This window comes from Diadema antillarum, unplaced genomic scaffold (genome assembly GCF_040938485.1).
Source record: "Diadema antillarum isolate AM-2024a unplaced genomic scaffold, OU_Dant_1.0 scf00000149, whole genome shotgun sequence".
In the NCBI taxonomy this organism is placed as follows: Eukaryota; Metazoa; Echinodermata; class Echinoidea; order Diadematoida; family Diadematidae; genus Diadema; species Diadema antillarum.
Genome location: NW_027271038.1, coordinates 488,662 through 510,629, shown reverse-complemented (window position 1 = coordinate 510,629; position 21,968 = coordinate 488,662). Strand labels below are relative to the sequence as shown.

The window sequence follows — 21,968 nt, the reverse complement described above, 5'->3', positions numbered from 1 at the left end:
CTTAAAGATCCCGCACACTACATAGAGGATCTCAGTAAATCTAACGTTAACAGTATTCATTGACATGAAACGTACAGTAACCGACTGTCCAAGGTGAAGGTCGTGTATGCATTGTTTCAAGTCTTGTGTGTTTACGTGTAGGATTATGGAAACTTGTGAGAGTGTGGTGACTACAGTAGCTTGTTTTTACCTCTACGACGCAAATCAGCTTTGTAAAGAATAGATCGCGAGTCTACATGTCGAAATTCTAGACCTAGTAGATGCTCTACGTTAGTCTGCAGTGTAAATACGGTAAGTACAAACGACTCGCTGTAACGTTACTTAGGCCTAACGTTAGATCTTACTATCGTACTCGGTGCTATAGAATTAAACTCTTTATTTTCTGTATAGGCCTACTAAACTCTTAATTAGTATCTATTATACAACACCTCAGAATGATGTCGAATTGTGATTGGCCAAGAACATGTCACATGACATTCAATAGAAAATACCTATCAAACTCATTGAGAGTGACAGCCATGCAATAGGCCCCTGGCATGGGCCTTCTTCTTGCTTGCTTATGAGGCAGCAGCAGCTAAATAATATCCCTCAATTGTTGTAGCCAAGTTACAGTCTGTGGAGTAGGGTGTGTCAGGTCCATGTTGTCAGGAGGGCGGAGATCAGGGCACTCACTCAAGATGTGTTGAGCAGTCTGTTCTGGTGCACCACACTGGCAAGCTGCTGACGGGCGTAGCCCCCAACGATGCATGGCTGCATTGAAACGCCCAACTCCCGTTCGAATCCGATTTAGAGACACCCACTCACTCCTTGGAAGGTTTGCTCCTGGGGGGACAGATGTATTGGGCATGACAACGAGTTGGGCAGGTCGTTGGGTGTCTTCCCAGCTTGTTCTCCATGTCTGGCAGATGTTGAAGTCTGATCCTCTCAGCGTTGCTGCATGGCGGGAGAAAGGGCGGCGAGACTTCAGTCACTGATGCCACTGACCCAGAGTTACAGAGCCCTCAACTACGTCGTGGAGGAGGTCGTCCGGGTTGCTGGAGGCCTTGGTTACCAGCCTATGTGTGTGATGTTCTCGGCGCATGGGGGCAGGAGCGATGCCTGAGAGAACAGGTAGGAATTCTGTTGGTGTAGGCCGGAGACATCCTGTTATTAATCTCATGGTGTCATTCAGAACTGAGTCAAGTTTCTTGGTGTGAGAGCTCCTACACCACGCAGGGGAGGCGTATTCCGCGGCACTGTATACCAGTGCTAGCGCACTAGTGCGGAGAGTGGTTGCACTGGCACCCCATTTTGAGCCTGCAAGTCGGTGAAGGAGGTTGTTCCTTGAAGACACTTTTGCACTTATGGCCTTGAGTTGTTCCTTGTAGGTCAGCTGCCTATCCAACTTCACTCCAAGGTAGGTTGGTGTAGCATTGTATGGAAGAGGTGTTCCATCAAGAATGACACTGAGGTGCCGATTAGCCTCCTTGGTGTTCAGGTGGAAGGCTGTTACCGTTGTCTTGGACATGCTAATCTTGAGTCTCCAGATCCTGAAGTACTTCGCGATTTGCGACATATCTGCATGAGGGTATTCTCTACATTTGACCAGGCTCTGTCAGAGTGAAGAAGGGCAAGGTCATCTGCATAGCCATACTGTCGTGAGGTTGTGGAGGGGATGTCACTGATGTATATGTTGAAGAGCAAGGGGGATAGTACAGAGCCTTGAGGAACTCCATTCCGCAGTTGGCGTGGTCTGCTGGACTGTCCATCACTAGTCTTCAGAACAAACCTCCTGTTGGCTAGAATGTTGCAGAGGAACCTCACCATGTGGCGATCAGGGATTGTCTTTAATAATTTCAGAGTCAGACCCTGGTGCCACACAGTGTCGTAGGCTGCAGTGAAGTCGACAAAGATGGCGCCAGCTTTGTGATTCTTCTCAAAGCTGTCTTCGATGTCATTGGTCAGCTTGACAATTTGGTGGACTGTACTCCAACCATGGCGGAAGCCCGCTTGTTCATCTGGTAATTGTGGGTCAACCACAGGTTCTATCCTCGCCAGAAGGAGACGTTCCAGAAGCTTGTAAGGGACACAGAGAAGGGAGATTGGTCTGTAGCTCTTGGGGTCATCGACTGGTTTGTTTGGTTTTGGGAGAGCAATTACAGTGGCTTTTCTCCATATCTTAGGGATGACGTGGTTGGTGAAACAGCAAGAATAGAAATCTGTTAACCACTTCTGACATTTGACCCCGCAATGAATAAGGAATTCCGGTGGGATGTTGTCCGGACCTTGGGCCTTTCCACTCCTAAGTAGGGCTAAAGCATTAGCTAACTCCTCCTGAGAGAAGGGGGCCGACAACCATCCATCCACTCCCGGGGCCTGCCATAGGTTGGTAGTCTCCTGTTTCACAGATCGAGTGTGGGCCTTGTCACAGTCCTTGAATCGCCCATTGCTAGCAAGTTGTTCCGCGATGGAGTTGGCTGACACAGGACATGTTCTAGGTTTGGTACTGTTTCCAGTGAGGCGTTTGAGAGTCTTCCAAGCAACTCTGCTAGAGTGAGTGAAGTCTATCCCTTGCACGGTTTCTTCCCAACTTTTACGACGCTTCCTGTCTAGACAATCAGTCAGTTCTGAGGCTTTGGTGGAAGCCAAGTCTTTAGGTTCAGATCGCAAGAACTGGTTGTAGATAGCATCACATTCTTCGTCCCTGGTGGGGATGTAGTGTCGGCGAAAACCATGCGGGATGGAATTCGTTGCTGCCTTGATAAGTATATTGCAGAAGTCTGAGTAGGCTTGGTCGATGCCACGGGGAGTTGGTGGAGGGAGATTGCATACGGCTTCATCTACCAAGTTCGAGAATTTTTTCCAGTCGGCCTTGCGGAAATTCCAACGCTTAACAGGCTTCGTTGTGACTGGTCAGACTGGGTTTTACTGGTATGAGCAGTGATGGCCTGTATTGTGACTTGGGAAAGGGGTCTAAGATAATCCGGTGAGGTGATGGGCCTTGAAAGTTGACAAAGGCTAAGTCAGGATTTGACGTTGTATTCCATCTGCAAGAGTGGAAGCTGTCTGGCTGTTTTGGGTCAAACAGTAATTGGACACCAGCTGTTGAGGACCAATCTTCTAGTGCAAAACCATCTGGATTAGTGGATGAGTAGCCCCATGAAGTACTGTGACTGTTGAAATCTCCAGCATAGATGCAAGGAGCACTGAAGATAGGAAGGGTATTTGGCTGGAGTCAAAATGAGGGTGGCTTGTAGATATTTATAATGGTAACCTCTTCAACTAACGTTGCCGTCCACTCCACTGGTGAGTCTGATGGACATGAAACCAATGCCAATGACAAAAGTTGCAATCCCATGAATTTCGCTTACTGTATGTGCGGCCAGAGTGAAACCAGGGATATTGAGATAAGAGCTGTCCTTAGCATGAGTTTCCTGTAGAAGAACTACTGTTGCTTTATGTGTCTGAAGTAACTGTTCAATAACATGGGCCTATTGCACGGCTCGAAGGTACTATAGCACGGCTTCGCGGGGGGCTACTAATGCACGGCCGCTCACACTAGCAAAGCGCCAGCAAACTACGTGCTGGCGCATGGCCGGCTAGGCTGCGCTGCCGGTAAGTTCACAGACCTTACCAGCGGAGTACTGCAACGTTAACATGTACGCGCAGCTACTTTACCTAGCTAGTTGCATGTATTGCGGCCTTACCTACTGCTGTGTTTTTACTTTTGACTCTGATCTGCTATGTGGACGACAGTGATCCCAAAATCAAGACTTCATTTCAAGTTGAGAAATCGTAATTTGATTATTTTTCTGTGTTTTTATACAGAATCAATTTCGGAAATAGACAAAGTCTAGACCTACTACTAGATCTACCGACATCTCAGATCAGCCTAACAGTCAGGCCTGACTCGATCTAACATTAGTGTAGAATGGGTATAGACCCTGCAGAGTTTGTGATTCCTGTGACTGTGTGGTCGAATCATGACGAGTGTTTGAAAGCAGTACACTAGGTGGTTTACAATTCTCAGCCTAATTGTTACATTTATTTTTGGGCCTTCCTGAGTTGGCGGTCTCTAATTTAGTACTGTGATTGTGGACAAGGTGTTGTATAAAACGAATAATTTATGATTTTGTTCGTGCATCGGGGCACGTAATATCGCACTTGGCGCGAGATTCGCCACTGGTCTATTCAACGCGGCGCTACGCGCCTTGTTGAATAGACCAGTGGCTTATCTCGCGCCTCGTGCAATATTCGTGCCCTGATGTACTCACAACTCATAAATTATTCGTATATTGACGAACTAGCTCTATGTAGGCCTACGCACGTCAGAAATCACTGTTTTCCTCGCATATGGGTTCTTTGGCAAGTTATGCATTGCACACAGACGCGGTTCCAGTTACTCAGTTACTTGCCCTTGATGGCGATGGCTTGATTGGCGGGCGGGCCGAGGCGCCGGGCGCGCAGGCTGGGATTGAGACTGCTGTCTAGGGTGTTTACGTGCAGCAGTCGCGTAAGCAATGCGTGCCGATCGTGAATTTCATGCAAGGAAAAGACCATAATTACGTGAAAGAAATGCAAGTAAATGTTAGAGAAAGTGAGCAGCTAACAGACAAACATTTGTGACAAGACCCCAGCTAGACTAGGAAAGTGTGACAGTCATCTTTCTTCTGTAAATTGAATTACAATCGAGTCTACCTAGACTGTCTCTACTTAAAGTTAATATTTTATCAACTATTAAGTTATCATGGATTTGGAGCGGTTGAGAAAACTTTTATTTTGATTTTGGAGGAAGTTAAAGTTTTTTCCAACTGTGGGTGTCTTGATAAAACGGACTTCAAGTTAATTTGGAAGTTAATCATAGATTAAGTGGACTTAGAGTTGATATGAGAAGTTAATCATAGATTATCTCGACTTAATGCTAAATTTATCTTTTGATAAAATGGGGCCCAGGTACCGACTGTTCGAGAGTCGAGATTAAGGCACGAAAGCACAAGTAATGGTCTAAAAAGACAGCAGCTGTATTTTTAGTTCTAAGCAAGATAGATTTAATAAGTAAAAATCTATGAAAATTATACCGGTATATAACAAAGTTCGCATACCTCCTTTTTTTAGGAAGATACCTCCCTGAAATGTGCCTATGGATCATGCTGAAATACTAAGAATTCACGCTTTGAACCACGGCGCTCTACAGCAACAGCGCATCAGCACAGGGCTGATTCGTTACTTGCGTGATGTCATAATTTCGGTCCCCAAAATTTTGCCGCCAGATCAGGTTCTGGTGGTCAGAAAAGGGTCTCAAAACACCATCTCTCCATGGTTCTAGAGACGTTTTCACGTTGTGAAACTTAATTATTCATATTCCTAGAGACCTAAACTTCCCAGAAATGTATAATTCACCGTATTAATGAATATCGAGCTATTTTTCTTGTTCTTGTTACTTAAAGTATGTTGTAGCTGAGACAATAAACTTTAGTAATCTTGCGTTTTATTGTTTTCATATGTCCTAATTTTGCAGTTTAAAAGTGAAAATGCAAATGGAATCCAGATGAAATAATTCTTGATTTCTTTTTCACATATGTGACCCTGCACCTCAAAACAAACAAAAAGTCGCCAGACATGAATTTTTAGTTAAGACCACATTCTGAAAGAACAGACTTTAAGCTTTAAAATGATGTATAACTCAAATCAAATGGACTCTCCTAACCTATCTAAATATTGGAAAGAAAGCACAAACTCGGGAAAAGTGTGAACTGAGAAAAGAGGCTCTGAAGTACAGTGTCTATTCAAGCGCTTAATCTTTTACCAAACCGTGCTGGCTGTGCGATGAATGGGACAAAAAACAGGAAGTAAACCACCAGAGTAACAACAATGAAGGGATTATCAGATTAAACTGAAATTAAGCATGCCTCATTAACACATTCTGTCCATAATCAGTGCCAACTTTCAAAGCAGTAGCACTATCCTTTCAAAAGTTATTAGAGTTGAAAGTGAAGAGTGTGGACAAGGTTTTTCAGAAATGAAAAAGGGATTCTAAAGGCACACCTAATCACACTATTCTACCAAAAACTGTTCGAGATAAACTGCAAAAAAACACACTTTCCTGCCCGTTTTATGATATAAAATTTTAGCATAATGTAAAAGAAGACCCGCTCTTTCAGAAAATATGAAAAAGTCAAGTTCAGCTAGGTTGACCCATTTCATTTATTTTCAGTCCTCACGCAAAATCAGTGTGTGCGACTTTATGTTCGTTTTGAGGTGCACGGTCACATATGTGGCCTGTCAAGTCAAAAGCAGCCACAAGTCGGATTTCTTGAATTTTCTGAACAAGTTATTTAGTTATACCCCCATCCACACATAGTGTGCAAACAATCTTGTGGATTGAACTACTCTCTCATTTTTTGAGCAATTGACCCCAAATTTGGCGTGTGTGACTGCTATGAAAGGTAGATGTGCAAGACACCTTTTTCATCAGTATCAAATAATACATTGCCATGGCAACGGCAAATTTTTATTAAAAACTGTGACTCGAACTACTCTCATTTTTTGAGCAATTAACCCCAAATTTGGCATTTGTGACCACTAGCAAGGGAAAATGTGCAAGATACCTTTTTTTTGGTTCATATTGGATGATGTGTTGCTATGGCAATAGCAAATTAAAAAAAAAAAATCTTACCAAGTATTGTGAATCGAACTACTTTCTCATTTTTTGAGCTATTTTCCCCAAATTTGGCATGTGTGACTGCTATCAAAGGAAAATGTGCATAATACCTTTTTTTGTTAGTATTGCATAATGCATTGCCATGACAACAGTACATTAAAAGAAAAAAATTACACCAAATGTTTTGGATCGAACTACTCTCTCATTGTATTCCCCAGCATGTATGCCGGAAGATACTTTGGATTCAGCAGCGTTATGCCGCCGTCTCCACCGCTGCTGCATCACATTCTTGTGTGCACTCTAGCGGCCACAAACCTTGACGGATTTATTTGAAATTTTGTATGGAGGTTCATATTGGTAATATCTCCACACCTATGACTTTGGGTGATGCTGCCCCCAGTGTTCTGTCTTTTATAGGGTAAAATGCCATATTTTTGTGCATAGTTTCTGTGCGCTCTAGAGGTCACATTTGTTAATGGATTTGTTCAAATTTGGTACAGAGGTTTATCATGTTGTAATCTACGAGCCTGTAGATTTTGGATGTGCTGCCGCCAGTGTTCTGTCTTTAATAGGATCAAAGGGCATATTGTTGGTGGGTGGTTTATGTGCGCTCTTTAGGCTACATTTCTTAACAGATTTTGTTCAAATTTGTTATGAAGGTCTACCATGATTTGAGCTACAAGTCGAAAGATTTTGTATGTGCCGCCCCCAGTGTTCTGTTTTTCTTATAGGGTCAAAGGTCATATTGTTGATGGGGATTTTTGTGCTCTATAGGCTACATTTCTCAACAGATTTTGTTCAAATTTGGTATGAAGGTCTACCATGATATAATCTACAAGCTTATGGATTTTGGATGTGCTGCCCCCGGTGTTCCATCTTTTATAGGGTCAAAGGTCATATTGTTGGTGGATGGTTGTGTGCGCTCTATAGGCTACAAATTTCTCAACGAATTCTGTTCAAATTTGGTATGAAGGTCTCACATGATATGAGCTACAAGTCGAAAGATTTTGGATGTGCCGCCCCCAGTGTTCTGTTTTTTTCATAGGGTTAAAGGTCATATTGTTGATGGATGGTTTGTATGCGCTGTATAGGCTACATTTGTGAAAGGATTTTGTTCAAATTTGGTATGAAGGTCTACCATGAGATGAGCTACAAGTCAAAAGATTTTGGATGTGCCGCCCCCAGTGTTCCGATTTTTATAGGGTCAAAGGTCATATTGTTGATGGATGATTTGTTTGCACTCTATAGGCTACATTGTGCTGCCCCCAGTGTTCCGTCTTTTATAGAGTCAAAGGTCATAGGTCACGTTGTTGGTAGATGGTTTGTGTGCACTCTATAGGCTACAATTCTGAACAGATTTTGTTCAGATTTGGTATGAAGGTCTACCCTGATATTATCTACAAGCCTATGGATTTTGGATCTGCTACCCCTGTGTTCGGTCTTTTATAGGGTCAAAGGTCATATTGTTAGATGGTTTGTGTGCGCTCTATTGACCGATTCTGTGACGCGCTATGTGTATTTTTAGCATAGGCGCAGCCATGGTGGGTGTATCAGCAGACCCCCCCTCCGCACTCCCCCACCCCTCTCCCTATATTAGCACGCGCGCACAATGAAAAACTGCTTTAGCCAATGGGCGTCTCGTACTGAGTGCGCGAATGCTTGCTTAGTGCGCGAACCTTTGTTACAAGTGCGTGATAAACATGTTGCCCCGGGGTGGGGGAGAGCAGGGGGGGGGTCACTGATACACCCACTATGGCTGCGCCCTGTGCCGTAAACTGTCTGCTGCCCTCAACGAACCCAAATCGGTCAATAGGCTACATTTCTTAACAGATTTTCTTCAAATTTGGCTGGAAGGTCTACCATGATATGAACTACAAGTCGAAAGATTTTGGATGTGCCGCCCCAGTGTTCCGTCTTTCAACAAGCTTTGCTTTTTAGTAGGTTCCATCGTATTTGTCTATAGCATTCTTTTACTTTTGTAGGTATTATGGTACGGGCCTATATTGTAATACCTAACAACTCACCGAATGGCAAACAGGACAACGGGGCTGAAGGCACCACCAGCAGGAATGGTAGCCGACCTTATGACAGTAGTGTAGAATGCACCAGGGCACCAGAAGAGGTGAACAGTGTCCTTGTAATGGGTATTGCACTTCCCGAACTAATATGAAATAATATGGACTTACTCCGAATGCACTTTGGGTGTCCGAAGACGACAGTGTCCCATATAAATATGTACAAAAGATCCAGCGGCAGCGTGGAGTAGCCTCCGGATGCTGCGGCTAGCACAAGCGAGGGTAGAATCCACCGCTGGAGCGCTGGGTCGAAGAACTGCGAGGTCCCTGATAGAGTCTGCACACCACCGGCAGCACGCTAGCAGGACCGATGCAGCGATGTAACGGGACGCGAATCGCGTTGAATGCAGCGATGTAGAAAATCCCCAGGTTGGAGCGTAGAGCCTGAAGAAAGGGCGAGTCGTGATACAAAAAGGAGCGAATATCGCGTGGTATAAAATCCGAGGAAGTGTAATATTCCGCATTGAGTATATAAATCCGTAAGAAGTGACAGTCCACGGCGCGAGGTCTCGTCCGCGAGAAAAGACGTGGAAAGTAATGTAATGTACGGACGTGATATACGGATGTGAGTGACTCCAACGATTAGGACGTGCTCTCAGGATGAAAGCTAATCGTGAAGTGAGGAAGCGTGGAAAATGAAACAGCGTGGTCGGAGAAAACTTGTCAAGGACAGGAGCTTTGAAAGTGGTAATTGGCTGATGAAGATGTGCAGCTCGCCACTAATTGGTAGCTTGTTTCCGTGACAGCAAAACAAGAGGTGTGTTTATGAAAATCCGACTACTGTTGGAATGTGAAATACGCGTACCTCGGCACGATGACAAAGACGGAGAATGTAGTGCGCACCTGTCATGTGTCGGCGCACAAAGAAAGTTCGCGTGGATGTTGACAAAATACTGGGGTCGCCAGACTGCATAATTTACAACAGCCAGAATGCTAGACAATATGATACATAGATATAGAAAACCGCTACATTTAGCCCCCTTCCAGATCGCTAGTAGAAAGGTCAATTAAGTGAAGACTAAAAACAAGCGATCGATATGAATGAAAGGTAAACAAAGTAGAGGTTGAAAATTTCAGATATCAAAATACATGTATTGAACGTAGCGTGCCGGCCAACGTACTTGCCTACTGATGCGAGTCGTCCGTGTCGGCTGCTGCGGTTGCGTTGGCTGTGTTGGCGTAGGCTGCTGCTGCTGCTGCTGCCGCCGTGGTGTAGTGAGCGGGGTGCTCGGTGTGGTCGCCGGAGTTCTGGCGGGGACAGGTGGAGGTTGCTGGACCGGTGCGGCCTCTAAGAAGGCGGCCTTTAGGCGGTCGATAGTGACGGTCTCCCTCTTACCGTTGATCTCTAGTGTAAAGTGCTTGGGAGATCGACGCAACACTCGTCGATTGAAAATGGCACATTGACAGCTATTTACTATGTTTGTTTGTTGTTGATTTTTGGGGTATATATCCAAGCTGAACATTCTGTATTGTCATATTTTGTTATATTTTGTGTATTTTCCATCAATAAATATGAGAATAATATTGAAATTGACATCGACATTGAAATTGAAATTGAAATCTAGAATATGTTCACCCGTTTAACCGAAATGCCACCCATTTATCCAGTAACTACACTGTATAGAACACATATGAACTGTTTCTTCAGTCTGTACAGTCATGAAACGGAGCAACCGAATAAGTGTTGCCCAATTATGAGGAGACAACTGTATAATGCTTGACCATCACTAAGACTTGCTTTTTTGGTGCTATGTATGTCTGAAATCCAAAGGAGAAGAGTTCAAGCGTTATTTGAGTGGACCCATGGCAGCTACAACCCCTGCCAAGCAGGCTCCCATCCCCACCACTCCTCCTCCTGAGGAATTTGACTGGCGTACTCATGGAGCAGTCACGAAGGTCAAGGACCAGGGTATGTGTGGGTCGTGCTGGGCCTTCTCTGCCATCGGGAACATCGAGGGCCAGTGGCAGATCGAGAAGGGAGAGCTCATCTCTCTCTCTGAGCAACGTGAGTATCAACAGACTATGGTTGTCTGTCTGAGGGAGGGGAAAGCTCGATGTAGGCTTTCTTCTCTTATTGTCATTTTTAGCTCAGGTGAGCTATTGTGATCACTCATCAAACAGTGTCCGGCGTCCTTTGCGCATCATGCCTCATGCATAAACTTTTTACATTTTCATTCTGCTTGTAAACCCCATGATGGATTTTCACCAAATTTGGCAAGTAGCATCCCTAGGGGGGTAGGATCTCAATTTATTCAAATTGGCACCATGCCCTCCAAATTAAAGAATATTTTAAAATCTTCTTTAGAAGCAGAGGTGATAGAACTACTGAAGTATTCTTAGGTATGCTCTTCACATATCAAAGATGAATGTATTGATGAATCTGTGGCCATAAAGAAGGAAAGAGGTTTCCCTTGTCAATTTAAGTTAGAACTACAGTGCACTCCCCTTATAACAAACATGGTTACAATGAAATAAAAATCCAGGTCGCAAAATTATCGACTCTTTTTTTTTTATTGTTTATTTGTTCAGTTATATCGAAATTTCGATATAACGAAAGAAAACTGCCGGTCCTGAGGACTTTGTTGTAATGGGAGTCCACTGCATTTTCAGTTCCAACAATCAAAGCACCAACAATTTCACGTTCTACACAACTAACTCTTTCCATTGCCGAGCTCGGTTCTACCAAGGAGGTACTACTATCAGTGAAGCCGTACGCCCTGGTACTGCTTGGTGCTCAACTGCAGCTGACCCTGATGAGGGTGACTCAAGATTGAGGTTTTGCGGTCATAAACGGTCCAATTCCAAAGAAGCATATCTCAAAAGAGAAAAAGCAGCTATATGAGATCAGAATATATGAGATAAGAAACCAAACAAGAGTAGACAGATACTATCTGTGTATACATTGTACATACCCTTGCTTTTTCTCTTTTGAGATATGCTCCTGTGGAACTGGCACGTTTACAACCGACCGCAAGACCTCGATCCTTAGTCGGCTTCATCTGGCTCAGCTACAGTTGAGCTTGAAGCAATACCAGGGCTCACCGCGACACTGCTTGGCGATGGAAAGAGTTTGTTGTGTAGAACGTGAAATTGTTGGTGCTTTGATTGTTGGAACTGAAAATAGTTCTAACTTAAATCATCAAGGGAAACCCATTTTCCTCTTCATTTGCATTTTGGCAAACAAGTTCATAAAAGGAGCATTCAAATTAAACCTGCACCATAATCATTATAAAGTACCGGTATATGACTTGTACTGTATTTTAGATTGAATATCAAAAACGTCTTTATATGGATCTTGCATGGTGATGAAAATAAATATGTAAAAGGGTGACCACAAAAGCAATATATCATGAAAATAAAGATGTAAATTAAAGATAATTAAAAAAAAACCCACATGTAATGGCCATGTTCACATTAAGCTTTGAGCAAAAGAAAAAATCTGGATGTTCAAGTAAATAAATGCTGATCATGATGATATTATGTATTTAAAAAGTGAAAGTCACATTCAATGAATAACTGGACAAAATCACTCTTGCTTAGGCCTCTATACGTGTATAATTTGTATTACAAAATTGAATACTCAGCTTTGAAAATTGATGACTTATAAACAAAATTGAAAGTGCTTACCCAGCCCGTTGCACTAATTTGAATGCACAAATTTGGAAATTCATGCCCAAACACAAATTGATTACTTACATATAAATTTGAACTCGTGACCATTGATTGGGTGCCTGAAAATGAATTTGAAGGCACTAAACATGAAATTGTTTGATCAAAGTCACTCCACTGCTTCAACCATTCAAATAATGAATGCACATAAAGTGAAAATGAATGGCAAATTTATGAAATTGGCCGTGTAGACCAGCAAAATCACGACTTGAAATTGGAGAGGAACTACAAGATGTCAAATTTGTTGGCACCTTGTAGCTCTTGAGGTCTGAATAGAATGAAGAATAGCAACAGTTGGCATGTAATGTGCAAATTTTCCATAAATCTATATTGCATTTGGTGCGATTTGGAGAGCCATTTCTGCAGATGTCTGGGCACAAGGTTGTTGTTCTTTATGTGTTCATATCATCATATGTCGGTTCCTCATCCTTCAGAACTTGTGGACTGTGACAAAGTTGATGATGGCTGTAATGGAGGTGAAATGTCAGATGCATACAAGGCCATCATGAAGATGGGTGAGTCTATATAGTGCATTGAAAAACCACCTACTACTTCCATTGCAAAGCAAATAGGAAATCAAAAATTCACACAAAAAAGTAAACCATTCCTACCGTAACCTCATTGGGAATTTCAAATAATATCATCATGCTAACTCATGTAATTGACAAGTTTTGGCATCATAGAAATTATGTCAGTGAACCATTTAAACTCACAATGTAACAATCACGTACAGTATAGTACTGATGAATGAAACCCTGGAAGATTCTCTAAGTGTTCAAATAATGAGGAAGAGAGTTTCCTAGATTTCTGTTTTGTGTGGTTATTTCAACCAGTGACCAAATCAGTTTAGAGTGAACATTCAAAGAAAAGGCAATGCAAGCACTCCGGATGAATTTTGGAAAATTTGGACAAGGATTTTGCTGTGTCATATAATGGACCAATCTAACACCAGGAGACAATGTGTCACAGTTTAAACGCAAATCATAAGTACATTCATTGCTACTGAAGAAGACGTTAAATTACTTCGAATCATAAGCTAATTGTGATATTCTTCGCAAGAAAAGGTGGCGCAGAACACTACTATACCAGTGCCCAGCTTTTAGAAACCATCAATAGAAAGATTTTTTAATTTTTAAAGATTTTAGAATGCAAGGGCCATCTCATTTTTAAGTTAGAAAAGCCTGTCTAACAATTGTGAATGTTAATGAACAGCAAACCAGGCAGTGTGGCTGCATGCATAACTCAAAACAGTAGCAAGGCCAAGCAAATGCTGACAATGACTTTTGCCAAAGTTTTCGGGGCGGGCAAGTGCATGAGAGACATAGAATTTTACCTTCTCTTTGAAAGATTGTTGATGTTTTTATTAAAAGCAGATCATTAAAGTGACATAATGAAAGCTTTAGACTCACTTTACATTGGTATGACACTAATCATGGCTAAATACGGTCAATAAAATGCTCACATAGGAAAACAGCTGCACCTTTGAACCTATGTATTGTCCATGGGACGTAGTCTGCTATTGCTTGCTGATTCCAGTCAGTGACATCACAAATATCAGGCATGTTTGGGGAGTTTCTTTACATTTTTGACGTAGGAAGGAGAATGGTATTCTCCTTTATGTTTCACAAACCTTTCCATGAGGTTGATAATTGTAACAACTGGGGCTGACTTAAACTCTATTTGCGTTATCATGAAATATTATTCATGTTTAATATCCTTGAATGTACTGTTTATAATCTTCATGCTGGCCATGCCCTGTTCATGCAGTGATGGAAAATGTTCACATATAGTTTTGATAGAGGGCTGAAGGAGATATCTAACTGTTACATTTTTATGGTTTTGTTAACAGAACAGTTTACGAAGTCTTGAACTCTGTGTAACCAACCCATGATCATAGTACCTAAATACAAATATCACCTTAGTACATATATATATTTATATATACTATTGAAGCATACTATGTACACAAATCTGCAAATTATTCAGCAGTAAAAATTCACTGTTGTGTTCATATGTAAACAGGGAAATATGCTTTAAATGAAATTTGCAGAGAATCTTACACATCCAAAAAATGTTCCTCTAACAATATCATTATGCAGGGGGAGCTGTGCCTGAGGCTAAATACCCTTATGTTGGACGTGATGAGAAGTGCAAGTTGAACACTTCAGACATCTGTGTAAACATCAGCGGCTCAGTGAGCATCTCCAAAAATGAAAGTGGTATGTGAGGAATTGTACATGATCTTATAGCACATTTCACATGACATCACTATGTACCAGTTTGTGATATCAGTTCCAGCTGACTAGATGACCCTGTCTCTTATTCCCATCCACAATGTACACATGTTTCATTCAAACTTGACTTTTTACCAGACCAATTTTTTAATGAATCAAGACAAGAAGTTATACTGAATAGGAATTTTTATGTTTTTTAGTCTTACATCTAACAAAAATTGTTCTAGAAAGGCTGCAAAATGTGTAAATTTCCCCTCACTTGTGGCCTCAGAATTTGTCTAGAATTTCGCTACTGACTTGATGACGTCATCCTTTGAATGTCGACGCATTCTGCTGCCGTAAATGCGCCGTGCCTTGCATATGAGTTTGCGTGCATTTTTTTTAGTCACGATGAATGAAGTTCAAGCAGTCTGATACTTTTATTGACCAAAAGTGGCCTAAGACAGTCTTGACCTCAGTTTTGAAGTCGATGAGGATGAAGACAAGAGTGATCTTGAAACCATGAGTGATGACAGCGACAAATATGATGGAGATTTGGGGGAGTTAGGGGATGCGGAAGACGGCGCGCAAGTGGCAGAAGTAGGTGGTGGTGTTGCAGCCCGGCTGTATCAGCTAACTTCAGTTTCATATTTTGCATGCAACGTATGTATGCGTCGCAATCGCTTGGGAAGAACAAGTTGTTTTAGGGGAAAATTGAGCGACGACATGAGAGTCACATGGATATTGATGCTCCCCAATGAAGGATATGCTACAAATTTACATGAGTGATTAACTATGGATATCCTGTGATTATGGTGAAATACAGGTTTCTGGAATTTTAAGATATCCACATGGGTAGTTCCTGCTGTGTATTGTAATTTACTATGATCTAATAAATAATATGTAAGCTGTAACATAGGCCTACACAGCGATTTGCACTGACTATCTCAGCGATTTGCACGGACTATGATAATAATAACGAGATATGAAACTCGTCACCGTGAGGACGAGTTAGGTGATACGCTTGGGGTCATCAGACGTCGGTCATCTGTGATCAACAAAGAAACGAATGTGATATAGCACCTTGAATTTATATTGAGATATTTAGTTGAACTTTTATTGGACCTACATTATTCAGATCACATTTTTTTTTCTGTCACACAAACTAATTAGAAATTCTGTGCGTGTGCGACTAAGTCGATTTACAGGCTTTTTTAGTACATACAGTGCATTTACCCAGTGATCCTCGACACGAACAAAATGACACGAACAAACATGAAAGTAAGTGTTTTAAAACATCTTGGTATTAACATTGGCCTTTTAAAACATCACCTTTGACACTTATTCACATAACCAATATGATTCCCTCTAATCTTGTTACCATAATTTAATATGATCAGTTCAGAGAGCTCTTACAGCTATATACAAGCCTGTGAGATTTACCAGCAGTACAAGCAATGAAGCCTCCCATACAAAACAAAGGCATGTAGAGCAAGTGTGTCTGTTTACATGAGAATGTGATTTATACCTGGACGAAAATCAAATGGCATTACCTCAATTGAAGTAAAAAGGGCAAAAGAAAAACTGAAGAGTTTGTTCGCAAAAACCGATAAGTCCATTTTTGACGATTTTGAAGTGCGGTCTCTGTCATAGAGTACAAAATAATACCTTTTGAATGATACATTGGTCACTGCATAATAAAGGTACATTTTTGAAGTAATGGTCAGAAGAAGTAAAAACTTTATTATCCTTATTTTTCTTTACCTTTAATCGTAAATATCTCCATTTGGCAAATATGGACTTATCGGTTTTTGCAAACAAACTCTTCAACTATTCTTGCTTATCATCCTATGAGGTTATTTTAATATTTCACGTGCCAAAACGTACGGCTCCTGCGAAAGAGACAGCGCCTTTAACCATGTAACTGTAGATCTCCTTCAACCAAGATTAGTGAACGTAAGCTAATACGTTAATGATAATTTATTTGACGATCCCACGTGATCGACACACATTCAAAGGGGACAATTAGAAGTGGAAGGAGTGCTTAATCATCTCATTAATTCCTAATCAATGACACCCCTACATACAGGCATACCATAATTTCGCATCTAAAATCAATGGTATAGGCCTCATGCACCATTACTTGTATAGTACATAAACTTTGCTTTTTAAGCTTTGAGTAAAACGTGTCGTAACATAATTCTGTAATTCCATCAGCAATGATTAACATAATAAAGAAGAAAGATATATCAAATTGAACGCCTAGAACCTAACCAGGGGGATTATAGCATCATACTCGATTCTTTACTGCCCAGATGCCAACAACACCCATCACCCATGGCTACGAACAGAGAAGCAGCCATGGTGAAAATAAAGATTTGCTTTTTTATAGGCAGAATGACACACAACCCCTTCAAACACACTGTACTTGGCTGTGTGTGTCATGAAAGAGCTCTTTAACTAATACTAAACAGTGTATACCTTCCACTCATGTGGCACAGAAAGCCAGTCTACAACTCCAATAGACGAGCAATAACAACCTGAAATTTCAAAGAGATGAGCGAGACGCTATACACCTGGCCAAGAGTTAATTAATTTCAGTTTTCATTCCAAATACTCAAGTTGGATTATGTTAGTAGAAACATTCACATCTGCAGTATAACTTATATAAACGTAGAGGAAAGGGAAAAAAGAAGTGGGAAGAGGAAAACTGCACAACTGCAATTTATATCCTTGCGTGATACAAGTGAAGGAAATGTTTCAGATGTCATGGCATAATCTTAAGCATAAACTGACAAATAGGCAATGTCAAATTTAAAAACCATACACTTAATGTCAGAGAAGAAACTAACTTACAATTAAAAATGCAGTAAACCGTAGCATAAATCGCTGGTCTACCACTCTGCCTAGGAACATCCACACAAACACATGCACAAGACACACAGACACACACACATGTTAAGGGAAAGAAACAACTTTAGATATAACCATTTTTTGATAATCACATGATTAATGTGATGTGTAGGTGTGATTTTTTTTTAAACAAAATTAATATATGTGGATGAAATAGTAATGGATTTTTTTTTAATGACTAGTTGTGTAATGATATGTTGACAGTGAATTTTTTTCCCTTTTTTCTCATTTCTTTTTTCTTTTCTTTTTTCTTTTCTTTTTGAAAAAGTAATCTGAGTATTGATGGGCTGGTACCCTCACTGATCTCATTATCAGTTGTAATAGTAATGATTCATTATCAGTTGTAATAGTAATGATTTTTTTTATTCAGTGTTGAGCAGTGTTGCCATGTGGACAGGATATTTTTTATCTCCTTTTTCTTTTTGTTTTTGTAAAAGCAATTTCAGAATTGATTGGGCTGGTACCCTCATAGATTGATCACTTCTTGTGATTTACCACATGTGACCACTGTAATATTTGTTCTTTTTTATGTCATGTCGCTATATCATTGTTTTTACAGAGCACCGAAATAATCTGTCTGTTTTTATAACTATGATTGTAAAACATGTGCAATTCAGCCTTTGGCTGCCAGACATGATTTTTAATAAAACCTGTTCAATTCAATTCAATTCAAAAAAGGAAAAGAAAAAGGAAAAATGTTCGCATCAGGATAACAAACGTGTCCGCAAGAACATGCATGGTATTGATGATTGTCTCATTGATTTAAAAGCAATGATTCCTTTACCACCACCACCATTACCACGCAACAATGACGTCTTTGAAATCAATGGCAGCACTCATGCACATGTGATTTCATGGTGCATTAACTTTCGTTTTCCTAAACTACCAGTCGAACGTGCCATATCATAATATTGTGTATTTCGATCAGTAGTGATTGACTTTAAAGAAGAAATTATAATGTATCAAATTGAATGCTTACCTCATTACTCAGGGTGATTCCAGTTTGATACTGATCTGTTCTACTGCCCCAGATGTCAACAATACATAATTATCACCTACGGATACTAATGAAACAGCCATGACGAAAATAAAGGACATAGACCCCCGTCATACGCACCAAACTTGGCATATTGTAGCACGAAATACCTCGTAATGAAGCAATATAAAGCCCATTCCTTTCCTACCTGTCTACAACTCTGTTATTAGGTCAAACAATAACAACTTAAAGAGATGAGCGAGACGCCATACACCTGGACTATATATAGAGTTCAGTAATTGAGTACCGATTCCTGCTAGTCATGTAAACGTTCACATACCTACCTATCCTGTTACATCATATTACAGTACAGTATGTGTGTCTTTACATGACAATGAGGTTTATACCTGGACGAAATATGGTGCTATATATATTGTAACTACTTACTGACCCATTTTAAGGGCTCTGCTGCTTGAGTATCTATGTTCAGCTAAATGAATTGTTATTTGGCGATAACCCAAAATTCCCAAGAGCAATAGAAACACTCTAACCGCTGATACAAAACAAGGGAAATTGCGTGTTTATGTTCGTGGGGTGCGTATACTTGATGAAATAGTAAAATAAATGACATCGGAGTGAAGCTGAACTACCTAAGAATAAAGAAAAATAATGAAAGCCCTTACAGCTACAAGCCTGTGAAATTTTCCAGCAGTAAAAGCGATGAAGCGTTCAATACAAAACAAAGGCAAGTAGAGTGTGTGTTTGTTTACATGACAATGTGAATTGTACCTGGACAAAAGCGGTATTACCTCTATTAAAATAAAGAAAGAGACATTGCTTCTAACCACATAACTAAATGGTAAGTCTCCTCGAACCAAGATTGTGGAACGCAAGCTTCTACGTGAAAGATGAATCATGACGATCACCCGTGACCGACACATCTTCAAAGGGGATAATTAGAAGTGGAAGGAGTGCCAAGCATATTGTCTCAGCAATTCCAAGCAATGTCACCCTTACATTTAGGCATACCATAATTTCGCCTCTGAAATCAATGGTATGAATCATGCACCATTGCTTCATATTCCATAAACTTTGCTTTACAAACTTTCAGTAAAACTTTTCAAAAAATAATTCTGTAACTCCGTTTGCAGTGATTGACTACATAAAGAAAGATATATCAAATTGAACGCTTAGCACGTATAACCCAGGGAAATTTTAGCCTGATATTCTGTTCTTCACTGCCCAGATACCAACAGCACTCATCACCTACGGCTACGTATAGAGAAACAGCCATGCTGAAAATAAAAGTTTTGCCTTTTCTTTGGCAGAACGACACACAACCCCTTCAAACACACTATAATTGGCAGGGAGTGACAAGAAAAAGTTCATTACTAATACTAAGCAGCATATGCATTCCACTCATATGGCGTGAGATACCTCTATAGCAACATAAAGCCTGTCTACAACTCCGTTGGTCGAACAATGACAACCTAAAATTTCAAAGAGATGAGCGAGACGCTATACACCAGGCGTAGAGTTCATTAATTCAATTTTCATTCCTACTTCAAGTTGGATTATGTTAATGTAATCATTCCCATCTGCAGTATAACAAAAACAAATGGAGTGAAAAGGGAAGAGAAAACGAGAGGTGACAAGAGGAAAACTTGACAACTGCAATCTATAACCCTACCTGTTACAAGTGGATAGCAAAGGTATTCCATGTTATAGCAGTATTTCTTACAGACAAATAGAGAGATAATGTCAAATTTAAAAACCATGAATTTAATGTCAGAGAAGATGGTAAAGAAGATGCATTTAAACCGTAACTAAATCGCTGCTCTTGATACTCGCCCACGGAACGTCCAACTTTCTATCTAACAAAAGAGTGTTGGGGGAAAGAAACAAATTTAAATCTAACATTCTTGAATTAAAAACAAGAAAAATAAAATGTCCACGTCAGGATAAAAAAAAAATGCCGCACGAACATGCATTATATTCTAGATGGGAATATGGTATTCATGCAAAGGATTGTCTCATTAATTTAAAAGCAATGATTCCCTTACCACCACCAGTACCACAACACAATGACGTCTCTAAAATCAATGGTAGCACATATCATTGCATCGTGCATTGAATTAACTCCCTTTTCCTAAACTACCAGTGGAGCGTACCATATTATAATTTTATTGTGTAATTCGATCAGTAGTGATTGACTTTAAAGAAGAAAGATAATGCAACAAATTGAATGCTTACCACATTGCTTATAGGGCCATTCCAGTTTGGTACTGATCTGATCTCTTTTCCCAGATGCCAACAACACATATCACCTATGGCTAAACTAGTGGAACAGCCATGACGAAAATAAACGACAGAGAACCCCGTCATAATCACTACACTAATTGGAAAGGTGTTGCCCGAAATTCCTCATGTAATATGAAGCAATATCAAGTCACTTCCTTCCCTGCCTGTCTTTAACTCAGTTATTTGGTCAAACAATAACACCCTGGAATTCCAAAGAGATAAGCGAGACGCCACCAGGACTAGAGTTAATTAATTCAGTTCCCATTCCTGTTAGTTATGTAAACGTACACGTTCCTACCTATCCTGCTCCAGTTTAACAAGAAAAAAATGAAGAGAAAAGGAAAGAGAAAACGAATGGTAGGGAACGGGGCACTGTTTCAAGGGGCAATTTACAACATTACGTGTGACAAAATTAATGAAGCAAACCCAACCTTCAAACTCCAATACAAAACAAGGGAAATAGAGTAGCTGTGTTCATGACATCGGAGTGAAGCTGAACTGCAGAAAAAAAAAGAAATAAAAGGAGAAGTCCTGCGGGACTCGATTTACTTCTCTCCTTCCCGTCGGGCATTATAAACACGCAGCGCGCTAAGCGATTCTGCCACACGGCTCTCCCGAAGATCTTGTGCGAAACTTAAATCTATCTACTATACACAGCACAAATTTACTTTGATATTCAATTTTTTGGCGATATACGTCAAGTGACTGATAGCGCTATTCAACTTCCCACAAGTGGCCGCGAGGATTCGATCAATATACAGTTGCAAAGATAAATCGGGAATCGTTTCGACCAGATTTCATTCTCATTTTCAGTGATCGACAACGAAAATAATGTTAAGTAGCGACTTGAAGTAATATTGAGAAACATTCGTGAAGTCCAATACTATATACAGTCCCACATAATTCAGATGAAATTGTTTCTGTCATGCAACCAAGTGAAAATTTCGTGCGTGTGTCGGCGTGTGCAAGTAAGTCGATTGGACAGGATATGTAAATGAATATTAACAAATAGGTCTTTATATTGTAAAAAAACAAACAAACATGAACATGTGGTCTTTTAAGAGTCATCTTCACTTTAACGTTTGTAATTTCAAGTCCAAGTTGCCAGTCAAAGCAATGTTGTCTCCAACACAAAACAAAGGGATATTGTGTGTGTGTATGTGTGTTTGTGTGTGCCTGTG

At 40.6% G+C, this 21,968-nt stretch overlaps 1 protein-coding gene across 1 annotated transcript in view; it reads left to right on the top strand.

The window, feature by feature from the left end:
• The window catches only part of LOC139721759 (cathepsin L-like), a 133,069-nt gene that overhangs the window by 66,894 nt on the left and 44,207 nt on the right, over positions 1 to 21,968 (top strand). The window contains exons 4-6 of the mRNA XM_071633084.1: positions 10,487 to 10,720; positions 12,819 to 12,899; positions 14,484 to 14,603. Of these exons, the coding sequence (XP_071489185.1) occupies positions 10,487 to 10,720; positions 12,819 to 12,899; positions 14,484 to 14,603 (435 nt within the window). The remainder of the gene's footprint in view (positions 1 to 10,486; positions 10,721 to 12,818; positions 12,900 to 14,483; positions 14,604 to 21,968) is intronic.